Below are 22,670 nucleotides of genomic sequence, written 5' to 3' on the forward strand. Positions count from 1 at the left end.
CGAGGGGCACGCTGGCAGCGGGGGTGCACTCAGTGGGGTGCGCGCCGGCAGTGGCTGCTGCTTGGAGCTCCCGCAGGCGCTGCAGACAGACAGAGGCTCTGAGCCGAGGAGGAGCGGGACTGGGCAGGCCGCCGGCTCGCAGGCAGGCTCGCGGTGGGCCGGGGTGACGTCTGCCCCTGCGCGCGCCAGCGAGGCGGGTGCCCGAGGCGCGCCCCCGGAGCGGAGCGCGCACGCGGGGAGGGGGCGGAGGGGGCGGGCAGAGCGGAGGGTGCGGGCACCCGCGGAGCTGCGGGGGGAGCTGCTGCCGCCGCCGCCGCCGCCGCCGAGCCAGGCCGTGCATGGGGGTGTCCCGCTGAGCCCCGAGAGCCGCCGCGTCCGCCGGGACCCGCACAGGTGCAGTCACCCGGAGGGGAACCCGGCCCACGGCCGCGGGTGGGGTGGGACGGCGTGGGGCGGGGTGAAGGAAGCCCCGGGACGATCCGCGGGGTGGGGGTGCGCCCCCCGGACTGTCCCAGGCCGTGGCCCTCCCGGCGGGGCCCCCGGCCGGCCTGTGCGTGTGCGCCCGCGTGGGAGCGCGCGCGCGTGTGTCCGGCTGAGCCGGGGCGCAGGGACCTCGGCCCGCGGGGCCGGAGCACCGGGCACCTCCTCCGGGGACCCCCTCGCACTCTTCTGAACCTTCTCTGCTCCCCCGCGACCCCGTCTCCCCGATCCCCGACCCAGAAGCTGCCCCCTCGCCCCACCCGCGCGCGCCCCGGCTGGGGGACGAGCCTGCCCGGGACCGCGCATTCCCGCAGCCGTGGGGGACGCGGTGCAAGCCGGGCGCGGGTCGGAGCAAGGACGCTCGGGGCCGCAGCCCGGCTGGAGGCCCAGCCCTTCCTTCAGCGGGGACCCCCGCGGCCCCCTCCCGCGCCGGGGCCCGTCGGGTCGGGCCGGCCAGGGCCGTGGGCCTGCGCGGGTGCGCCCCACCGCCTCGGAGCCGAGCCATTGTGCTTCTCGCCTGAGCCTTTCTTTCCCCCAACATTGGGGGGCGGGGGGCGGGGGATGTGAGATGAGGGTGAATGCTGGGGCAGGAGGAGGAGGGGGCGAGAGGAGGACGCCTGAGGCAAGACGCGAGGAAACGCTGTCAAAATGGGAAGCTGGCACGGTCGTGGTCACGGCTGCGGGTTGCGGCGGAGACGTGGGGTCCGCGAGGGCAGGTGTGAGGGGGGCACCCAGGTCCGAATAACGGGAAGACGAGGCGGTGGCAGCGGGACGGTCGCCGCGGAGCGGAGCCTGGCGCGGGAGGCCCGGGGAGGCTCTGCTCTGCCCAGCGCGGCGCCCGGCTGGTGTTTGTGCCCGCCCCGAGCGAGCGAGCAAGCGAGCTGCAGCTGGACCAGCATCGTTAACGCAGCGCGGCGCTGCCCGCCCGCCGCCGGGGCTCTGCCAAGCTCCAGCCCCTCTATTCTTTTCCAAATTACACCATCTATTGGGAGGCAAGAATAGATGGAACAGATCACGGGGCCAAATCAAACGGTAGTCCAGCTCCCTGTTCTCGGATAAGAAGAAAGAAAGAACGAAAGGAAAAAGAAAAAAAAAAAGACCAAACGATTCTGCCAGGGTCCCTCGGTTCTGCCATCCTTCTTGTATTTTGAAAGAAACGGATCCAAGAGAAAGAGAGGCGATGGCTGAAGCAGCCCTAGCTTTGGAGGGCAAGGGGCATCTGGTTTGAGCCGTGAGTGGAGGGTGGGGGGGGACTTTTCAGTTGAAATGTCCTTTTCAGCAAAGGAACGAGAGGAAAGCAAAATTAAGGGAAGGCGAGAAGGGGGTGCCCTTTCAGGACAGGCTGCCCACCCCTAGCCCAGAGACCTGTTCTCCGGCCACCGTCCCACCCAAGCCTAGCTCTCTGCCCACATCCCAGAGATTCTACAGACCCTGGACCAGTAGTTTCCGTGTCCCACCTCAGTCTTCTGGTTCTTCGGCCACTCTTGGCTCCCTGGAAGGGAACTGGGAAAAGAAATCAGGCTGCATTGAGGACTTTTTCAAATGACCATACTTTTAACTCCAGACGTGTATCATCTGCTGCTGCTTTTTTTCTTTTTCTTTTTTTCTTTTTTGGGTCACACCTGGCAATGCACAGGAGTTACTCCTGGTTCATACACTCAGGAATCACTCCTGGCGGTGCTCGGGGGACCATATGGGATGCTGGGAATTGAACCCGGGTCAGCCGTGTGCAAGGCAAACGCCCTACCTGCTGTGCTATCGCTCCAGCCCCTGCTGCTTCTTTTTAAAAAATAGACTCCACGAATCCATTTGCTTTTAGCATGTGCTTCCTGCAAGCTCCCGCTCCCATTCCCGCTCTGACCTGGGCCCTAGCCCTCTGGCTGCTGGTTAGTAGTGTGGATGGTGCCATTGCACATGGGTACTGACATTGGCATCACCTTCTCCAAGCAGCACCCTATCCCCCACCCCAACCCACCCTCAGAAGAACTCGCATTTAAAGGCGGTGTAAACATCTGGCCCACCAGCTGGTTAGCATTCAAGACTGTCAGACATGGGAGCTGGGATCTTGCAGGCTGGGACGGAATGAACTGACAACATAGGATGCCTCAGTTACAAGAGGATAAAATTGTTGGGGACAGTTCTCTTGTGTGACATTTGGAGCCTGTCACATAAAACGTGGGGATAGTTTACTTCTTACTTAGCTTGCACTCACCCCAACACTTTTATAGAACTTCTCCAGCCTTACACCCCTAAATCAATGGCATTTACTGGACATTGTGTGTTCCCCACAGAGTGCTTGGTACTTCAAGGATGCTCCAGTTTTCTCTACCAAATTGACTTCATGGGGCTTCCTTTTCTGGCCAGAAATGGAGGCAGAGTGGCAGAGTGAGGCTGGTCACTTGCTCAAAGTCTTGAGGCTCGTTAGTGCCAGCAGTGGGCAGCGTAGCTGAAGTTCAGCTTCTTCCTTTTTGCCCTTTTCCTCTTTTGGCTTCTCAGGCAGTGCTTAGGGGCTCACCAGGACCCCCACCCCCCCACAGCCATGCTGAGGCAGCGTCGAGGCCCATGCAGTGCTGGGAGCACACTCGGGGCGGACAAGTGTCCCCAGCTCTGGCACCCAACTTCTTACGTGTCCCGGGTCCCGACTCAGCGAGCAGGTCCTGCACCATGAAACCTCATCATGTTCTGCTCCTTGATCATTTCTAAATGCACCTATTGAATGCTCAGAGATTTCAAACTTCTGTGCTCCGGTCTCCTTTGACAAGATGAAGTCTATGAAATCCTCTACGTGTTTTGATTTTATTTTTATTTATTTATTTATTTTTTGCTTTTAGGGTCACACCTGGCAATGCACAGGGGTTACTCCTGGCTCTGCACTCAGGAATTGCCCCTGGCGGTGCTCAGGGGACCATATGGGATGCTGGGAATCGAACCCGGGTCGTCCGTGTGCAAAGGCAAACACCCTACCCACTGTGCTATTGCTCCAGCCTCTGATTTTATTTTTAATTCAGTTGGCTTTTAGACTACACCAGCTGTGCTCAGGGCTCCCTCCTGCTTCTGTGCTCAGGGATCACTCCTGGAAAGTCTCAGGGGGAACCCTATAGGATATTGGGGATCAAACTCAGGTCAGTCATGTGCAAGGCAAGCAAGGACCCTACCCACTGTACTCGCTCTCTGGCCCTCTGCACACGTTTGTAGATATGCAACATCAAACATAGCTACATTGAAAGAGCTCTTAGGAGTCTATAGACCTTAAAGCCCTGACTTGCGGTTAGTAGTAATTGCCTGACAGGTGTGTTGTCGAGTATAGTGCCTCAGCCTCATGTGGCTAACAGCCACTGAAATGTGGCTAGTTCAAGTGGAGATGGATTGGAATGTAAGATAAAGATAGTAGAGATTTTAAAGATTTTAAAGATCAGATTTTAAAGATAGTACACAGCGGGTTGGGCATTTGTCTTACACGAGGCTGATCTGGGTTCGATTCCCGGCATCCCATAGGGCCCCTCAAGCACTGCCAGGAGTAATTCCTGAGTGCAGAGCCAGGAGTAACCCCTGAGCATTCACTGGTGTGACCCCCCAAAAAAACATTAAGGATAGTGTAAAAAAAAGGAGGGAGTGCAAAATATCTTGCTAGTATTTTAAAATATGGCTTACTTTTGTAAATATTTTTGTTTAACAATATTGCAGAGGGGCTAGAGTGATAGCACAGCGGGTAGGGCCTTTGCCTTGCATGCAGCCAACCCGGGTTCGATTCCCAGCATCCCATCTGGTCCCCCAAGCACTGCCAGGAGTAATTCCTGAGTGTATGAGCCAGGAGTAGCCCCTGTGCGTTGCCAGGTGTGACCCAAAAAACAATAAACAAATAGGTAAATAAAAATATCGCAGAACTAGACAGATATCTCAAAGGGCTGAGTTTATGTTTCAATGCATAAGACCCAGTTTGGTTTTTTTTTTTTACACTCTGTGGTGCTCAGGGATCTCTCCTAGAGGGGCTCAAGGGACTTGATATGGTGCCAGGGACTGAACCTGGGCTGGCTGCATGCAAGGCAAGTCCCCTCTCTTCTGGATTGTCTCTCCAGGCCCAAGACCTAGGTGTGATCGCTAGCACTGCAGGGATCCCCACACATTGCTGGGAGCAACCCCTGAACCAAGCTGAGAGTAACTCATAAGCACCACCAGGTATGGCTCCCCCATCACCAAGACGAAATAAAAGGAGCATTAAAATATATTAATACTATAGCACAGCGGGTAGGGCGTCTGCCTTGCACGCGGCCAACATGGCCGACCCGAGTTCGATTCCTCCACCCCTCTCGGAGAGCCCGGCAAGCTACCGAGAGTATTGGATATGCCAGACACAGTAACAACAAAGTCTCCAATGGAGACGTTACTGGGCCCGCTCGAGCAAATCGACGATCAACGGGAGGGCCTTTACCTTTACCTTTTACTATTGAAATTATTAGGTGAACACATTATTAAAATTAGCACTCCATATGGCCTGGTTCTCTACAAGATGCCATTCTTGGAAATACATCATTTTCAGTGTCCAAGGAGAGGGCATGGCATCTTTACAAACCATGGACGCCCAGGACAAGTTTTGATGTGTTGGTTACCGAGCTGATGTCAATATGATTGCCCTGGGTCCACCCCTGACTCAACCGTCACTTAACTTAAAAAGTTTTAGCTTTGTGGGTAAAAATGGTGAATGGAACTCCTAGGGCAAAACCCATGGTTTTTCAGTTTGGTTTCCCTTTAAGCATCTAGCTAATCAATAGTTATGCAGACAGGAGAGAAATGATCGGGGTGAATGCATAGAGAGGTGATCCTGTCTGTGCTGGCGGAAGCTGAACCCGAGAGCTGTGTGGAGGAGGAAGTCCGGTTGTCAATGACCCTGCATTGATCAGCTGCCTGGCCGCAGGGCAGTGTGTGTCTGGAGCCAGGGAGGATGTCCAGAGGGTTGTCTGTGCCCTCGAGGAATGGAAACGAAAATCCGGGGCAGGCAGTGAGTGAAGAGGGAGCTCTCACTGTGGGGGTCCTGGAACAGTGGCAGGGAGGCAAGGGGTGTGGGAGTGTGCTGTCTGGGCAGCTCGCCCATGAGAGCTGTGGCTGCATGGCTGGGTGTGTCTCTTCCCGGCTAATAGGCCTTGTGGCCCATTTCTCTAGTGCAGTCTTCCCAAATTGGGTGCTCTCAGCGCCAGTGGGACTGGCTGACATGACCCAGGGGGTGACCATAGCCTCTGGTGTAATGGGGGGGGGAATATTTCCTGTTAGTTCACTTATTACTTTTTTTGAGGGGGGTCACATCCAACAATGCTCAGGGGTTACTTCAGGCTCTGCATTCAGGAATTACTCCTGGCAGTGCTCGGGCGACCCTATGGGATGCCAGGGATTGAACCCTGGAAGGCAGGTGCCCGCCCCTCTGTACTATCACTGCAGTCTGTCACATATTACTTTTTGGTTTTGAGGTTACACCCAGCGGTGCTCAGGGCTTACTTCTGGCTCTGCACTCAGGATTTATTCCTGGTGGGTGCAGGGGACCATATGGGATGCTGAGGATTGACCACAGGCTAGCAGCATGCAAGGCAAATGTCCTCCCCACTGTCCTATGGCTCAGCCCCTCTGGTAGTTCACTTAAAGAAGGTAGATTTCCAGAGGGTGCTGAGTCACTTTTTTTTTTCTTCGAAGGGGGCATGGTCAAGTCAGTGGAAACCTCTGCTCTGGTCAAAGGGAAAGGCTCGGGGCTCCCTTCTAGGTCCTCCTGAGTGTTGTGTGACTTGGTTACTGATGGATGAAGACAGGCAGGGCCAGCCCCTGAATCCCGTCCTCAGATCCTTGAGGCCAGGCATTTTCTGAATTTGCATGATCTCAGATATTTTTGTTTGGGTTGGGGTCACACCAGTGGTACTTAGAGTTTACTCCTGGCTCTGCACTCAAGGATCTTTCCTGGGGGACCATGTGGGATGCTGGGGACTTGTCAGCCACACGCTAGACAAGCACACTGGCACTCTGGACCCTCTCTCAAATTTTGGAAGATGGGCGTGGAGTGAAATCTGCGCCCCCTCTGTGAGCAGCGTGGCACTCGCTATAATCCAACTCTGAGCAGCAGAAGCTCCGTGGCAGAGCACATGCCAAGCCCATCAGACTCTGAGTCCAGCCGTGGCTCTCTATGGTGTCCTGAGCCGCTCCAATGCCCGCCCCGCCCCCAGGCAATGCTCAGCCCTGGCCTGGGTATCGCTGTGAAGGTCCCAGCTCCCTGCGTGGGGGCCCTATTAAAAATGTTTCATTTCAGGGCTAGAGTGATAGTACAGCGGGGAAGCCCTTTGCCTTGCACACAGCCAACCCGGGTTTACTCCGCAGCATCCCATAGGGTCCCCCAAGCACCGCCAAGAGTAATTCCTGAGTGCAGAGCCAGCAGGAACCTCTGAACATTGCTGGGTGCGGCCCATAAACAAAACAAAACAAAAAATGTTTTATTTCTACAGCAAAACACACTAACTGGGATCTATTAAAACCCCTAAGCAACGCGATGCTTCTGTAACTCAGGGTAGTTGCCGAGTGCTTGAACCTAGCTGCTGGGTGCTCTCAGGGCAGGCCAGGTTTTGTGGTTGTTGTTTCTGAGCCCTGGGGCTTACTCCTGGCTCTGTGCTCAGGTCTCTCTTGGCAGTACTTGTGGGATACCACGGGGTGCTGGGGACCGAACCAGGGGCAAGGCCTGACCTGCTGTGCCTTGGCCAGGTTTATTAATTTTAAAAATGAATATTTTTACAAAAAGATATTGTTTCCGTTTCCAGAACACATGGAGAATGTGGCTGGCCCTAGAGTAATAATAATAGTAGTATAACAGCAACGAAACGCAATCGAACGTGTTGGCATTCAGGACTTGCCAGGAGCCGCTCCAAGCCCTTAACAGGGGCTGGTTCCTGCCCGCCTTTGCGAGCCGAGACAAGGGGATTTTGGGGCCTCCCTCCTTCCTAGCATCTCAGATTGGCCATGGGGTCATGTTGCTGAGAATGAGGGTCACGAATCCATTGACAACACTGAAAAAGTTTTCCCAACGCCTGACGAGCAAATGTTAACTCAAGATTTTGAATCCCACCATGAATGGGAGGCATTGCCCGCCCATATTGCATTTCTTGGGTGAAAAGGGGCCAGTTTTGGGCTGGAGTGATAGCACAGCGGGTAGGGCATTTGCCTTGCATGCGGCCGACCCGGGTCTGATTCCCAGCATTCCATATGGTCCCCCGAGCACCCCCAGGAGTAATTCCTGAGTGCATGAGCCAGGAGTAACCCCTGTGCAATGCCGGGTGTGATCCAAAAGAAAAGGGGCTAGTTTTGGGGAATTTGAAGGAACCAGGAGCCCGGAGTTCTGGAGTGGGACAAGGTGTGTCCCCGGGACACTCCGTGTGGGCTGATGGCCTTGGCTCTCTGGGCTTCCTGGGTGCCACATGGAGCCGGTCTTCAGGGGCTCAGAGTGTGTCATTGGGCAGAGCACTAGGCAGGCAGTTGGCCCAGGGTGCCATCCAACTAAACCCCTTGTCTGCTTCCAGAGCCAAGAGCCCTGCCAGCTGCGCTGCCCTTCGCGAGCCGGCATGGAGGCACCGCTGGTGAGTCTGGACGAAGAGTTCGAGGACCTTCGGCCGTGCTGCCCTCAGGAGCGGGAGGAGAAGCCGCGCTGCTCCTATGGCTCGTCGCCCCACCTGCTCGAGGACCCGTCTCTCTCCGAGCTGGAGAACTTCTCCTCGGAAATCATCAGCTTCAAGTCCATGGAGGACCTGGTGAATGAGTTTGATGAGAAGCTCAACGTCTGCTTTCGAAACTATAATGCCAAGACGGAGAACCTGGCCCCGGTGAAGAACCAGTTCCAGATCCAGGAGGAGGAGGACACGCTGCGGGATGAGGAGTAAGTCTGGGCCCGGGGCCCGGGGGACTCCTCCAGGGCCTGGGAGGGGGGGCGCAGGGCCCTGGGTCCTGCAGAGCCACTCTGCATGCCAAAGGTTTAGCAACTAGAAAGGTTTTTTTGGGGGGAGTGTGATGTCGATTTGCAGGGGTGTGACCCATTGGGTGGTCTGGCGTCAGCATTCCAAGACTCCAGTGATACAGGAGGGCAGGTGGCGTGTGTGTCTTGCATGAGGCCGACCCGGGTTCGGTCCCTGGCACTGTATGGTCCCCTGAGCTGCACCGGATGTGATCCCAAAGGAAAGAGCCAGGAATCTCCCTGAGCTGTACTGGGTGAGGCCCCCAAACTAATGTCAATTGATAGATTTAGTTTTACCAGTGGTGATCTACCCAGATATTATAAAATAGAGAGTTTTAACAGTAATCAACAGAGGGGTTTGAAACAAGTGCTTTCTGGGGAGGGAGTAGAAAGAGGAGTGGATAATTTGTTCATAAATTTAAAAGGGGCTTTTGGGTATTTCATCTAACAGAGTCCTTCCTCCTTCCCTCCCTCCCTTCCTGCCTCTTATCCTCCCTCCTTTCCTTCCTTCCTTTCTTCCTACCTTCCTTTCTACTTTCCTTCCTTCCTCCTCCCTCTTTCCCTTCCCCCCACCTTCCTTCCTTCCTTCCTTCCTTCCTTCCTTCCTTCCTTCCTTCCTCCCTCCCTTCCTCCCTCCCTCCCTCCCTCCCTCCCTCCCTCCCTCCCTCCCTCCCTCCTTTCCTTCCTTCCTTCCTTCCTTCCTTCCTCCCTTCCTCCCTCCCTCCCTCCCTTCCTCCCTTTCTCCTTCCCTCCTTCCCTCCCTCCCTTCCTCCCTTTCTCCCTATCTCCATTTCCTTCTCCCTCCCTTCCTCCTTCCTTTGTTCCTTTCTGCTTTCTGTGTAGAATCTGGTGGTGTTTGTCGGATCCACTCTTGGCTCTATGCTTAAGAGTTGCTCTCAGCAGTGCTCAGGGGACTGTGTAGTGTCAGGGATCAAACTGGGGTCAGCTGCACTCAAAGCAATTTCCCCTCTGCCTGTGGCTGACCTGGGTTCAATTCCCAGCATCCCAAATGGTCCCCCAAGTCCCAAAGCCCGCCCGGAGTGATCCCTGAGCATAGAGCCAGGAGTAAAGCCCAGCACGTGGTTAAGGTGCTTGCCTTGCCTTGCAAAGTACTTGATAATGGAACTTCACAGCAGCTGTTTCGCCCTCTTTTATTTATTCATTTTTTGGGATGGGGGTAACACAATCAGTAATACTTGAGCCCAGGCAGGGTTCACTCCTGGTGGGGCTGCGGAGACTGTATGGGGTGCTGGGAATCAAACCCAGGTCAGTGCGGGGAAGGCCAGCCTCGTACCTGTACTGCGTCTCCACCTCCTGGTTTCTCTTTGTATGGACAACCGGGCAGAGATGCCCGTAAATGCATGGCTGAGAGGCACGGCCTGGAGGACAGACCCGACTCTCCTGGCAGCGCTGCTCTCTGATGAGTGGAAAGTAGCTCTGTGCCTTCAGGGCTGCGGATGTGTTGGTCTCGCCATCCCGCCCGATGGGCTCACGCAGCGCCCGGCGTGGAGCGAATGAGCTGACCCTATTTGAACAGAACGTTGACTGTTGAATGAATCGGACGAGCAGAGCAGCAGTAGCTGGCCTGGCAGGCGCCCGGCAAACGTTTCTGGGCTTCCCCTCTTTTGAATCACTGCTCCCGCAGGCCGTGCTCCGCAGGGCCATTTCTCTGTAGTGACTGGCGCCACCACCGCTGGCCCTGTGTGGACTCTTTTTCAGATTCCGAGCCTGAGATAATTTGTTGAGCTCCTTGAAGTGGAAAAAAAAGGGGGGGTGAATGACTCTGGGGCTTTATTCTACAGAGTATTTTTCCCCCTCTCAGTTTATTGCTGCAGGCAATGAACTAGAAATACAAAGACGATGAATTCTAATTGTCAGACTCTCGCTAACTCACGGTGTGACCTTGGGCTAGTCACTTAACTCTCCTTGACTGCGTGGGTCCTCATCTTTGAAACCTTCAGAGCTCAATCTTGATGGAGCGGAGCTAAGGACTTTCAAGAACCTAATTCCGTGCCTCACCCAGGCAGTGCTTCGAAAATGACGTTTTAAGATGCGTCCAATTCCTTTGGCTTCCAACAAATCATTCCTGGGCTGTCTCCCGTGCCCTGCTGCCCCGCCTCATTAAGGATGAAGACCTCTGGAGCAGGTGCTCCCGCTCCTAGAGCACATTAGCAGAGGCCACTTAATGTTAATCACCGTCACTCAGGATTATGCGGCTTCTCCCGTGATTTCTTTCTGCCTTGTCTGCCTCATTGACTGCCTCAGCAAAAAGACCAAAGGTTGGCTAGTTCCCAAGATCAAGTGTGACTGGGGGACGGTGTAGGAGGAATAATCTGGGCACCGAGAAATGAACAGAGAAAGGCCTCTCTAGGCCTGTGTGGACCGCAAGCTTTACAATCTCAAATAAAAACCAGAAGGAACGTACACACTCTTTCAGAGCTGCCGGCCAGAGAGTTCAACTGTACAGTTGTGAGGGAATAAAGGGAAAGAGAGTTGACTCTGGCCCGGCCGTGAGTCTCGCGAGCCTGACTGGAGTTCTGTTAGGAGAGCCTTTGCTTAAGGGCCAGTGGGATAATTTACACATGACCTTTGAGAAAATGTCTGGGGTAACTTAGAGCTAAACAATGAAAGCATAAAAGCGAAACAGTGGAATTCTTGGCCAATGGAAAGTCTTCCAGAGTGGCACAAATCTTAAAGCAAATATGACGCCCCTTTGAAATTTTGATTTTTTTTTTTTGCTTTTTTGGGTCATACCCGGCAATGCACAGGGGTTATTCCTGGCTCTGCACTCAGGAATTACTCCTGGCGGTGCTCAGGGAACCATATGGGATGCTGGGAATCGAACTCAGGTCGGCTGCGTGCAAGGCAAACGTCCTACCTGCTGTGTGCTATTGCTCCAGCCCCGAAATTTTGATTTCTTGAGTTCTCGTCTGGAACTGTTTGGCAGACAGGGAGCTGACCGAGTTGACGCCTGTCCAAGATTTGTCAGGCGGTGGAAATTCAAGGTGTCCGAAATAAGAGATTTGAATGTATATTTCCTGTTTTGAAAACTTTCTATTTCAACATTATTTTCCTTCTATTTGGTCTTTGTGGTTATTTTTGGTTTGAGGGAAACACCTGGCAGAGCTCAGGGCTACCTCTGGCTCTGTACTCAGGGGTCACTCCTGGTGGTACTGAGGAGATCGACTACATTTGGTGCCGGGGATTGAACCTGGGTCAGAGTGAACCAGAGCTTCACCTGCTGTCCGCTCTCTGCCCTGTTTTCTACTTTTAAATTTAGAAAATATTCCAGAATCTCTTCTTTGCCTCCATGTGACCTTTTATTGTCATCAGAATTGGTTCTGAGAGGGCTGGAGAGATAGCATAGTGGGGAGGGTGTTTGCCTCGCACGCAGCAGAGCGGGATTTGATCCCGACATCCCGTGTGGTCCCTTGAACCTGCCAGGAGTGATCCTTGAGTGCAGCGGCAGGAATTAGCCCTGCACCCTGCTGGGTGTGGGCCCCCAAAATCCCCCAAAGAATTGGACTGGAGACCAGTCTTATAGGGGCCTCACAGAAAGAGATTGGATAGTGTCTTGCCCACTCCCCACGGAAACAAGGATCCTCCCAGCTCTCCACACATCCTGGAGACAGAGGGATCAACTGTGGAAGAACGAGGATGGTTTCCTCCACAATGGAGCCACTGGGATCCTGAGAGACCAGACAGTGACTGAATGGCCAGCGGTCAGTGTGCGGGACGAGCAAATGGCGAAGCATCAGAGCGGGGAAGCTGACGGACTGCGGGATTGTCAGAACGTGGATGATGTCCTGATGAGCCGTTTGGTTTCCCACAGGGAAGGCAGAGAAAGCATCGACTCTTTCGAAGCGCTTGAAAGAATTTCAGAAAGCTGAAAGTCGTGGACGTGCTAGAATTCTAATAACTGCAGAAGTGCACCAGGTTAACGCACACCTGGGGGCAGAGCTGGAAAAACCTTGGGCCTGGGCAGAAGCCAGTCTAGAAGAAATTCAGGGAATGTCTGCCAGTTGGAAATGGAATAAGCCGCTCTGTGTGTGTGTGTGTGTGTGTGTGTGTGTGTGTGTGTGTGTGTGTGTGTGTGTGTGATGTGTGTTATAGCGAAGAGTTTGTTTAATTTCTTTGCCTACCAGTGGTGCAGCGGGAAGTCAATGCAGTGGCAGGCATTGAACCCTGGGCTCGTGTATGCCAGTCAAGCACCCCAGCCCTTTGAACTACCTGCCCAGTCCCCAGAGCAAAGTTCATGTGGCCTTGCTGGCTGAGTTGAGAGCTCCAGACCTCAGCTTGGGCTGAGTCTTACTAGCCCTCTCGGTGGGCTTAGTGTTCTCTGCACCTTTCCTCTCTGGACAGAGCAGACTGGGCTGCAGGTGCCAGGGCAGCCTGAGGCCAGGAGTCGGGGAGACTCATTTCCTCTCAGCTCTCTGATCAGACACCCAGCAGCTTTCAGGGTGCGTCCGTTCCCCGGCCAGCGGAACAGCAGATACATCTCGGGGGCTCCTGCCACCCAGGCGTCCACCATTCTAAGGAAGTACCTCGCTGGGATTCCCACCCCTCCCTCTCTTCCTTCCCATCAGAGCCCTGCATTTGCAATTCACTTGACACTCATGGGTCAGCAAGTTGGGCTGAACCAGTGGGCCTCCCACTGCCCCTGCCTCTCCTGCTTTCGCAGGCCCAAGGGAGCACAGAGTCATGAGTAGTGCAGGCACAGGTCTTCCTGAGGAGCTATTTTATTCTTTTTTTTTCTTTTTGGGTTACACCCAGCAGTGCATAGGGGTTACTCCTGGCTCTGCACTCAGGAATTACCCCTGGTGGTGCTTGGGGGACCATATGGGATGCTGGGAATCGAACCCGGGTCAGCTGCTTGCAAGGCAAATGCCCTACTCACTGTGCTATTGCTCCAGCCCAGCTATTTTATTCTTGAGGGGTATGCAGGGGACCATGCAGTGCTGAGGGTGGACCCCTGGGCCTCACATGCAGCCTGTGCTCCAGCCCTTTCAGCGTGTCTCTGAGCTGAGGCCAGGAACAGCCTAGCAGATGGGCAGAGGAGGCTCAAGATCTATCTCACCTGGGTGCAGACCCGCTCCGGCACCCCCATTAGGGACACTGACACAGCCCCATGACCCTCCTGCCAGCCAGACCCAGTTTTCCCAAGCCTGATGTATTTGTGAGGATGAGGGGAGGCATCCGCACGGGCTTTAGAACAATGCCTGGCTTCCGGTCAGCACTTGGTCAGTACTGTTCGCCCTTGTTCTTATTAGATAGACACAAAGGACAGTGAGTGACCACTGAGAGATGAGAGTGGCTCTCCCTTCACGGTTGTTTACGGGAGTGCTGGCTTGCTGGGCTGGAGCACAGATCTGCAGGTGGGAGCCCTGAGTTAAGACCCCAGTTTCACATGGTCGCCCACACACCACTGGAAGTGACCTGGAGTGCAGAGTAGCCCCCGAACACCATTGGTGGTGGCCCCTCAAACAAAACCCATTATTTGTAGGTCTCGAAGGATGGAAACTATATCAGAAAGGAGGCAGGCAGCTGGACAGAAGATGAAGGATAAGGGGGTGACTTGAGACCCCCAGGAGGAAAGGGTTAGGAGTCTGGCATTTAAAAAAATCTAGATTTGGGGCCAGAGTGGCCAGAGGACAGCAGGAAAGATGTTTGCCTTGCGTGTGGCCAAGCCAGCTTTCATCCCCTACATCCCAGATAGTCCCTTAAGCCCTGCCAGGAGTAATTCCTGAGTGTAGAATAAGGAGTAACCTCTGGGCAGAGCTGGGTGTGGCTCCCAAAATATCTAGAATTAGAGGCCAGGGATGGGGCACTTGCCTTGCATGTGGTTGACCCAGACCCAATCCCTGATACCCCCATATGGTTTCCTACGTCTTACCAGAAATAACCCCTGAGTACAGCTGGGTGTAGCCCCCAAAACAAGCAAACAGAAAACCCTGAGAAGTGGAAGATGAAGCCCTGAGGGGTGAGTAAAGGCTGAGCAGAGGAAGGTGGTGCCTCCCAAGTCCTTTCTGGGGGGACCATTTCAAGGTCACTGGTGAGTCCTCAGTGGTCCCAAGGCACCTGGGTTGCCCCAGCTAGGAAGGGGTGCAGGAAGCTCCTGTCTGTTGGGCTGGGCTGAGTCTTATGGCTCTTGGGACAGGCCTGATTGGAACTGGAGCATGGGAAGGTAACCCCAGATGAAAGGAGGGTTGGGGGCCGTTTGGCCGTGACCTTGGCATGGGTGTGTCCCACTGGGCTCAGCTTCAGAGTGCTGGGGAGACCTGGATTTGTAAGGATCAGCCTCTCTGGCATGACAGAGACTGGGCGAGCACCCTGCTCTGAAATCCCGCTGAATCCCATCGAACCAACTCTAGGGGTTCTCAGAGACACTTTCCTGTTGCAGTTGGAAGATCAGCAGCCGCCCGGCACGGCCATGACGTTGGTCCCCTGTTCCTTTGACGTGTGTCACTGGAGGTGCTAGTATTCGCAGAGCACTAGGAGCCTCTCTCTGCCCTGCCCACGAGTGTCCTGCGCTCCTCCGCGTGGTTCGCCCTCTTCCCAACAAGGCCACCTGGTCTCCAGCATCTGTGCTCTGGGTTGTGTGTTTTTCAGCACATGGTACCGTATTTTGTCATGTCTGAGCCGTAGGATGCAGTTTTGTTTCCTTTTCAGAGGTGACCTGGGCCGGGGCTGCAGCTCAGTGGTGGAGCCTGGCCTGGCTATGGAAAGCCTCGAGTCTTTTTGTTGTCGTTGGACCAGACTGAAGTGCTCGCGGCTATTCTGGCGGTGCAGGGATGGAACCCAAGGTCCCCACATGCAAATCCGGCACTCCAGTCCTCCGAGCTGTCTTCCGGGCCCGAGTCCCTGGGTTTGATACCAGTACCATGAGGGAAAAATATGCATGCATACTATTTCTCATCTATCTAAGAGAACATACCGTGTGTGTGTGTGTGTGTGTGCATGTGTGTGTATGTGTGTGGGTCTGCGGACCCTCTAGAACACTCTGGAAAATAAGTGAGCATTTATAGTTTTCCGTGTTGCCTTTAGCTCCTTACCCATGCTAGAGGTTAAGAATTTATTTATTTTGCTTTGGGGTCACACCCAGCGATGCTTAGGGGTTATTCCTGGCTCTGAGCTCAGGAATTACTCCTGGCAGTGCTTGGGGGACCGTATGGGATGCCAGGGATTAAACCCGGTCGGCCGTGTGCAAGGCAAACGCCCTATCCGCTGTACTATTGCTCGGGCCCCAAGGAGTTAATTCTTGACTGCTTAGATGGGTGTTTCTTTTGCTTTACTTTTGGGGTTTGGGGCCACACCCACACGCACACATGTATTCCCTCCCCAGGGACTGAACCAAGAGTGTCAGTGTATAGACAATGCCCTTGACCACTGAGCCACACCCCCAGCCCACACATGCCTCCCACAGGCCTGACCGGACCCACTGGGCACCTGGAGGAGTGCCACAGAAGCCTGGCATTAACTCTATTTCACTCTTTCCCTGGTGACATTGCTCTAAGAATCTGGTTTTTGATCAACTCTCAGCCTGTGTTGCCTGATTAACTCATTTTCCTCTCTCTGCATCTGCTCCTTCCCCCAGCCGCCTCCGCCCACCGCTGTTCCCCACTTTCGTTCCCCCAAAGGAATCTTTCTAAATGAATTGAATGGAGCATGAAGAATTATGGAACAACCTTTTTTATACTGCACTTGTCCAAATTAAAGGAAAATGTGCTTTTTTAAGAGGGGCCTGATCTTCCCCACTGGAAGCGAGTTCTGTGGCCAGAGGTTGGGTTACTGCTTCCTTCCTTTCCTGGCTTTACTGTGTCCGTGCTGGGCACGCAGGACACCCGGATTCTGCATCGAAGGGGAGGGAACTTGGATCTGTGGATCCCCTAGAACACCCTGGAAATTCAGTGAGCATTTATAGTAATCAATGTTGGCATTAGCTCGTTCCCCACGGTAGAGGTTAAGGAGTTAATTCTTGACTGCTTAGATGGGTGTTTTTTTTTTGCTTAACGTTTTTGGTTTGGGGGCCACACCCCGCAGCCTCAGGACTTACTCCTCGCTCTGTGCTCAGGTATCACTCCTGGCAGTCCTTGGGGGACATTTGCTATGCGCAGGGATTGATCCAGGGTGGGCTGTGTGCAAATCCAGTGCTTTCACCCCTCGGCTCTCTCTCTTTGCCCCCCTCGACGGCTGTTGCTTGGGTTCATGAGACACGTTTGGATGAGGCAGAGTTGGTTTCCAAGGTATTTTCTACGCTGCCGAGGCTAGACTCTGGGTGGGGGCTGGAATGTCTTCCCTGGCGCGCGGGGCCCCTTTCTCTCCCGGTAGCGCCTCTCATGCGGCCTCCAGGCAGCCGGGCCCCATGCTGGAAGGCAGATGATCTCAGCCTGGCGCACACAGAGGCCTCTCTCTTCCCTGACCCGGCTCTTCCTTCCTCGGGGCGGGGCCGGCCCAGATGTGCGCTGATGAGAGCTCCTCTTTGTTCACAGGGTTTGGGGCGCTCTGACGGACAATTACATCCCTTTACTCTCAGAAGACTGGAGGGACCCACACGTCGAGGCTCTGAACGACAACAGCTCCGACACTGAGGTACCTCTGTTCCCACCCCCAACCCCACACACAAGCATACACACACACACACACACACACACACACACACACACGCTTCACAGGGCATGAGAAGGTGTGCGTTCCGGTGAGAGAAACACGAGGAACTCAGACCCTGTCCCCACAGCATCGGCAGGGCTGGCAGTAGCTCAGGGCCAGTAGGAGAGGGGACATCCAGCACCACCCAGGGGATTGCAATGATGGGATGAGTATCTACAAAGAAAAAAAAGGTAGACGTGGAGCAGGGAGCAGTCCACTGTGGTCTGAGGAGGGGAGCAAAGTGAGGCTTTTGGGCTGGAAGGACGGTGGTTTGAAAAGCATCATTCCTCATCCTCATTGGAGAGCTCAGTCCGCTAAAGAAACAGTGCTGCAGGCTGGGCTAACTCTGGGCTCGGCTCGTGGGCAGAGCTGGCGTGCAGACCTCCATGAGGTGGACACGCCACGGGAGCAAATCTCTTCCTGAAGCTCAACCGAGTGTCTGTGGTGACAGATGAAGAGTGTAGCTTAAGGGCTTTAGGAAATAAAGAGGGCGGGCAGAGCGATGGTACTTCAGGTAGGGCATTTGCCTGGCACACAGCTGAGCCAGGTTGGACCCTTGGCACTCTTTAGAGGATCGTCTGAGCACTCCAGGAGATTCCTGAGTGCAGAGCCAGGAGTCAGTCCTGCGCACCACCAAGTATGGCCCCCAAATAATTTAAAAAACGGGAGGGGGGATTAAAATATTAGAAAAATAAAAAATTCCTTCCAGGTTATTTGCAGAGGCTGTGGGGAGGGACTTTTCAGGAGATCTACGTGGGTCCCTAAACCCACCTAAAGAAAGTAAATTAGTTGGTGGATGTCTACCTAAAAGTCAGTCTCTGCCCTTTAAAGAAATTTAACTTTTCTCTTTCTTTCTTTCTTTCTTTCTTTCTTTCTTTCTTTCTTTCTTTCTTTCTTTCTTTCTTTCTTTCTTTCTTTCTTTCTTTCTTTCTTTCAACCAGGCAGGGTTGTTGAGCTCAGGAAATGTAGGAGGAAGGTGGATATGATCTATTGAGTGTTAAGTTCAAGTAAAGAACAAGAGACAGGTTTCCCTTACTGAGTGATATTTCTACAGATTACTGCTCAAAATAGCACAGCTGAGAGATCAGTTGTTGGTGGATTTGTTGAATCAGCGGCTCTGTATCCTTCTTAACTCTTCTGAAAACTTGGAAACCAAATACTCAAAAGCTCCAGGTGTTCTGAGTGTGGCCCTGAGCGTAGACGGGGACTTTGCCCCTCCACCTGTTCAGCGTGGATGTGGGCGTGTCTGCCTCCGTTCTTCCCAGACTCATATTTTTTTGCACTACAAATATGTGTGGAGTATAGCACTTACCCCAAATGCGCAGGTGACGGATGTGGAGGCCAGCGGAACAAATGTCATGATGGAAATGAAGTTGAGTCCATCCCTGTACTAAGGGCAGATGGGTTTGGTATCTCCTCTGCCACACTTCTTGTTGTTGTTGTTAAATCACTGTGAGTTGGACCCTTAGAAAGCTGTTCATGATTAGGTTTCAGTCATACAGTGTCCCAACACCCATCCCTCCACCAGTGTACATTTCCCACTACCAACCAGTATCCCCAGTTTCCCTCCGATGACACCCCCACTCCAGACTGCTGCCTCTCTGTGCCTTCATGGCACATGCTTCTCTCTCTCTCTCTCTCTCTCTCTCTCCCCCCCTTTTCTCCCCCTCCCTCCCTCCTTTCTCCCCCTCCCTCTCCCCTCCTTCCCTCTCTCTCTCTCTCTCTCTCCCCCCCTCCTCTCTCTCCTTTTGGACATTATGGTTTGCAATACAGATTCTGAAAGGGTTATCAGGAATATCCCTTTACCTGTCACTGTCACTGTCCTCCCATTGTTCATCGATTTTCTCGAGCAGGCCCAGTAACGTCTCCATTGTGAGACTGTTGTTACTGTGTCTAGCATATCGAATATATCGAATATATTAGAATACATATCGAATACGTCATATTGAATACGTCACGGGCAGCTTGCCAGGCTCTGCCATGCAGGCGGGATACTCTCGGTAGCTTGCCGGGCTCTCCGAGAGGGGCGGAGGAATCGAACTCGGGTCGGCCATGTTGGCTGCGTGCAAGGCAAACGCCCTACCGCTGTGCTATTGCTCCAGCCCTTTACCTACTTATTTATTTATTTTAACTTTTTAATTGAATCGCTGTGAGACAGACCCTGACAAGGCTGTTCGTGGTTAGGTTTCAGTCGCATAGTGCTCCACCCCTCCACCAGGGCACATTTCCCAGCACCAGTGTCCCCAGGTTCCCTCCCATCACCCCCTACCCCCTGCCTATGGCAGGCACATTTCTTCTCTCTCTCTCTCTCTCTCTCTCTCTCTCTCTCCTCTCTCTCTCTCTCTCTCCTCTCTCTCTCCCCTCTCTCTCTCTCTCTTTCTCTTTCTCTTTTTTTGGCATTGTGGTTTGCAATATTGATACTGGAAGATTATCAAGAAGATCCCTTTATCTACTTTTAATACACAGTTCTTGTCCAGCAAGATCATTCTGAGCGACTATTGTCATACTGGTCCTTCTCTATCTTACCTACCTCTGCCACACTTCTAACACAGATAGTGGAGTGAATCCAAGGACCTCTAAGAGTGTCTGACCTTCTGAAGGACTAATTCATTTTCATTTGCAAATTCTCCTCGGGAGGGTTCATATTTCAGGGAAGATGGACTGGCCTGAGAAGGGTGATCTTGAGCTCCAATCCTTGTAGAATTTCTTTTATCTCACCCATGGGAAAGGACAGGGAAGCAAAAGTGGATGGATTGAGGCTGTTTCATTTCACCCTGCTTTGTGGTCTGGATTCATTGCCTTCGAAGCTCTCTTAGCTGACCTCAGTTTAAACCTGTTTAAATGACTTGCAAGATTCGCCAGTGCTCCGGGTCATTTCTATGAGAGGCCGGTGCCCTTGGCACATGGCATGTCCCCTCCTGACGAATCTGCCCGCCCCACCATGTTCATCCCCAATCTTGCTCATGCTTGCTCTTACATCACTTCAGTCAATGTGCTAGAAGTTGTTGAAATAGCACCCCAAAAGTGAATCTTGCTTAAAAAAATCAAAGTAACACAAGCACATAGTTTTAAAAGTCAAATGATGGTTCTTGAAAAATGTAAGATTTAAATAAAGGCAGTCTAGCCCACACGTGTTTCCCAAAGATGGAGCTTTGACTTCGAGCTCCAGTTCTCTCAATAACACGTTTCTGTCGGGAGTGCTTTGGCTACTGCAAATGAACAGTCCTGGCCCTTAGCATTGGGATACAGAACCAACTGCCACAGTGTGGGGAGTTGGAGGGGAGGAAAGAATTGGCAGGTCAGGCCCATAGAGTCTCTGCTAATAGAGTGGAGGGTTGTGGGTGTTATGGGGGGGGAATACGAATTCCATAAACTTCAATGCTATTGTAACTACCTAAAGAACAATAAAGAAAAGATATAGAGAAATAGAATGAACAGTTTTGCCTGTCACTTGTTACCTCTGTGCTGGAGAAGACACCATCTCATTCTTTTTTTCCACTTCCAACACGCTTAGCCTTGAACTGGAGCGACAGCACAGTGGGTAGGGCGTTTGCCTTGCATGCGGCCGACCCAGGTTCAATTCCCAGCATCCCATATGGTCCCCTGAGCACCATCAGGAATAATTCCTGAATGCAGAACCAGGAGTCACCTCTGTGCATTGCCAGGTGTGACCCAAAAAGCAACAAACAAACAAACCAACGAAAACCACCCAATACTCTTAGCCTTCTCCCTTCCAATGTAGGGTTGTCTTCGAAGTATAGAGAAATCGGTAACAAATATATACTGATCTTTCTCGTACCGTTGTAAGTATATTTGTCTTCTGAGTCCTATAGTGCTCTATATGGATGTATTTTCTCTTGATAAGCTTTTGTTTCACTGGAGTGAGGGGTTACCTGTTTTTGTTTGCTCGTTTTCCTATAGATGGTTCATTATGGGGCCATGTAGTAAAACCGTGATCCAGGGTTCGATCCCGCAGTCCCCATTATTGTCTGCTGTGTCCCCACACCTAAACATTCCTGCTTAATATTGCTGGTCGCTCACAGCAAGAGCCATGCAGTAGCTGATCAGAGAACCACCCTGACCATGGACGGGGTCAAAGTGACAGGCTTCTCACACTGTACATCAATCGTGTTTTCAAACTACGACGGTGGGCAGCTGAAACCCCTGTAACCAAACCCTGACTAGGAGGAGACCCTGTGATTCACACTCTGAGAGAACTCTCCATTTCACAGTAGGATTTTACAAAGCCACTAGCCTACCAATTCATTTTACTCTTTGAAAATATTCAAATTAGCATCTTCCATCTCTGCTTTTCATGCTAGATGTGTCCCCAGCCGTGGCCCTGCGGACTCCCTTCCCTTCCTTCCTGGAGGCTTGGCCAGCTCCTACCCCAAAACTGCCACGTCTCTATCTCTCTGGGTGGATGCCCTGTTGCCCTGTTTGGCTGGGGGAAGTGCTCTATGTTCTTGGCTCTGTGGAGCTCAGGGGACCAGAAGGGGTGCCAGGGATCGAACCCAAGTAGGCTGAGTGCAGGGCAAGTACCCTATGGGCTGTACTATCTCTCCAGCCCTTGACCTTTGTTAATTTGGGGGGCACCACCTGCGGTGCTTTGGGATCCCTCTTGGTGGTGTCGGGGACCATCTGTTGTGGCAGAAAAATGCCTTGTTACTTGCTGCCCTCTCTCTTCGCCCCATTACTGTGCTTTCTCAGAATCCAGTTTTCAGTTGCTTTGAGACATCCCAGATCTACCCCGCCTCTTTCTCTTTCGTATGTGACTCATTTGGTTCCTGCCAAAACGCTTTTGCCATCTTCTCTTCTTCCTTTCTCCTCCGCTCACCTCCCGGGCATTTGCTTTTTCACACCTTCATTATGCTTCATGCTCGTGGAGGCTGATGGCTCTTGATTGGGGCATGTTTTCTCTCTGAGAAGGAATTATTTCTGTTTCCTGCCTCTATTGAGATGATTGTATCATTTTCTCCTTTATTGTGCTAGTGCGATGAGTTACATGAATTTATTTTAACGGTTGAACCCCACCATGCATTCTGGCGATAAATCCAACTTAATCATGATGCATTACTATTTTAGTTTTTGGTCTTTTTGTTCTTTCTCGCAGATGTATTGAAGGAGAACTGGTACACAAGAAGTGACACCTATTAAGATGTGCGATTCGATAGCGTTTTCAAGGGAGTCCATTATAAAACTGTCACCATGTGCAGAACTTTCCACAGTCCGTCACCCCCTAATCCCTAGATAATCACTCACCTGCTTTTTGTCACTGCTAATTAGTTTGCATTTTCTAGAATTTGATATAATAGGAATCATATGGTATGTTATTTTTTTCTTTCTTTGTTTTTCTTTTTTTAGACTGGGCCCTTTAAAGATCATTGTAATTATCTCTTCATCCACAGTACTGCCCATGGGCTGGACAGGCCACTCCTATCTGTACCCATTTGCTTATTCATTCACCAGTCCGTGAACATTTGGGTGCTTTTCAGTTTTTGAATCTTGCAAATAAAGTCACCAGGGACATTTTTCTGCAGGTCCTTTTGCAGTCATATGTCTTTGCTCCTTGAGT

At 52.6% G+C, this 22,670-nt stretch overlaps 1 protein-coding gene across 1 annotated transcript in view; it reads left to right on the forward strand.

Moving 5' to 3' along the window:
* The first annotated feature begins 226 nt into the window (after positions 1–226).
* Positions 227–22,670, forward strand: part of FEZ1 (fasciculation and elongation protein zeta 1) — a 38,195-nt gene continuing 15,751 nt past the window's right edge. Inside the window, exons 1-3 of the mRNA XM_056114963.1 lie at positions 227–393; positions 8,022–8,374; positions 16,939–17,038. Coding sequence (XP_055970938.1) covers positions 8,064–8,374; positions 16,939–17,038 — 411 coding nt within the window. The 5' untranslated portion in view covers positions 227–393; positions 8,022–8,063. The remainder of the gene's footprint in view (positions 394–8,021; positions 8,375–16,938; positions 17,039–22,670) is intronic.

The sequence above is a fragment of the Sorex fumeus genome, unplaced genomic scaffold (assembly GCF_029834395.1).
Source record: "Sorex fumeus unplaced genomic scaffold, SorFum_2.1 ptg000028l, whole genome shotgun sequence".
NCBI lineage: Eukaryota > Metazoa > Chordata > Mammalia > Eulipotyphla > Soricidae > Sorex > Sorex fumeus.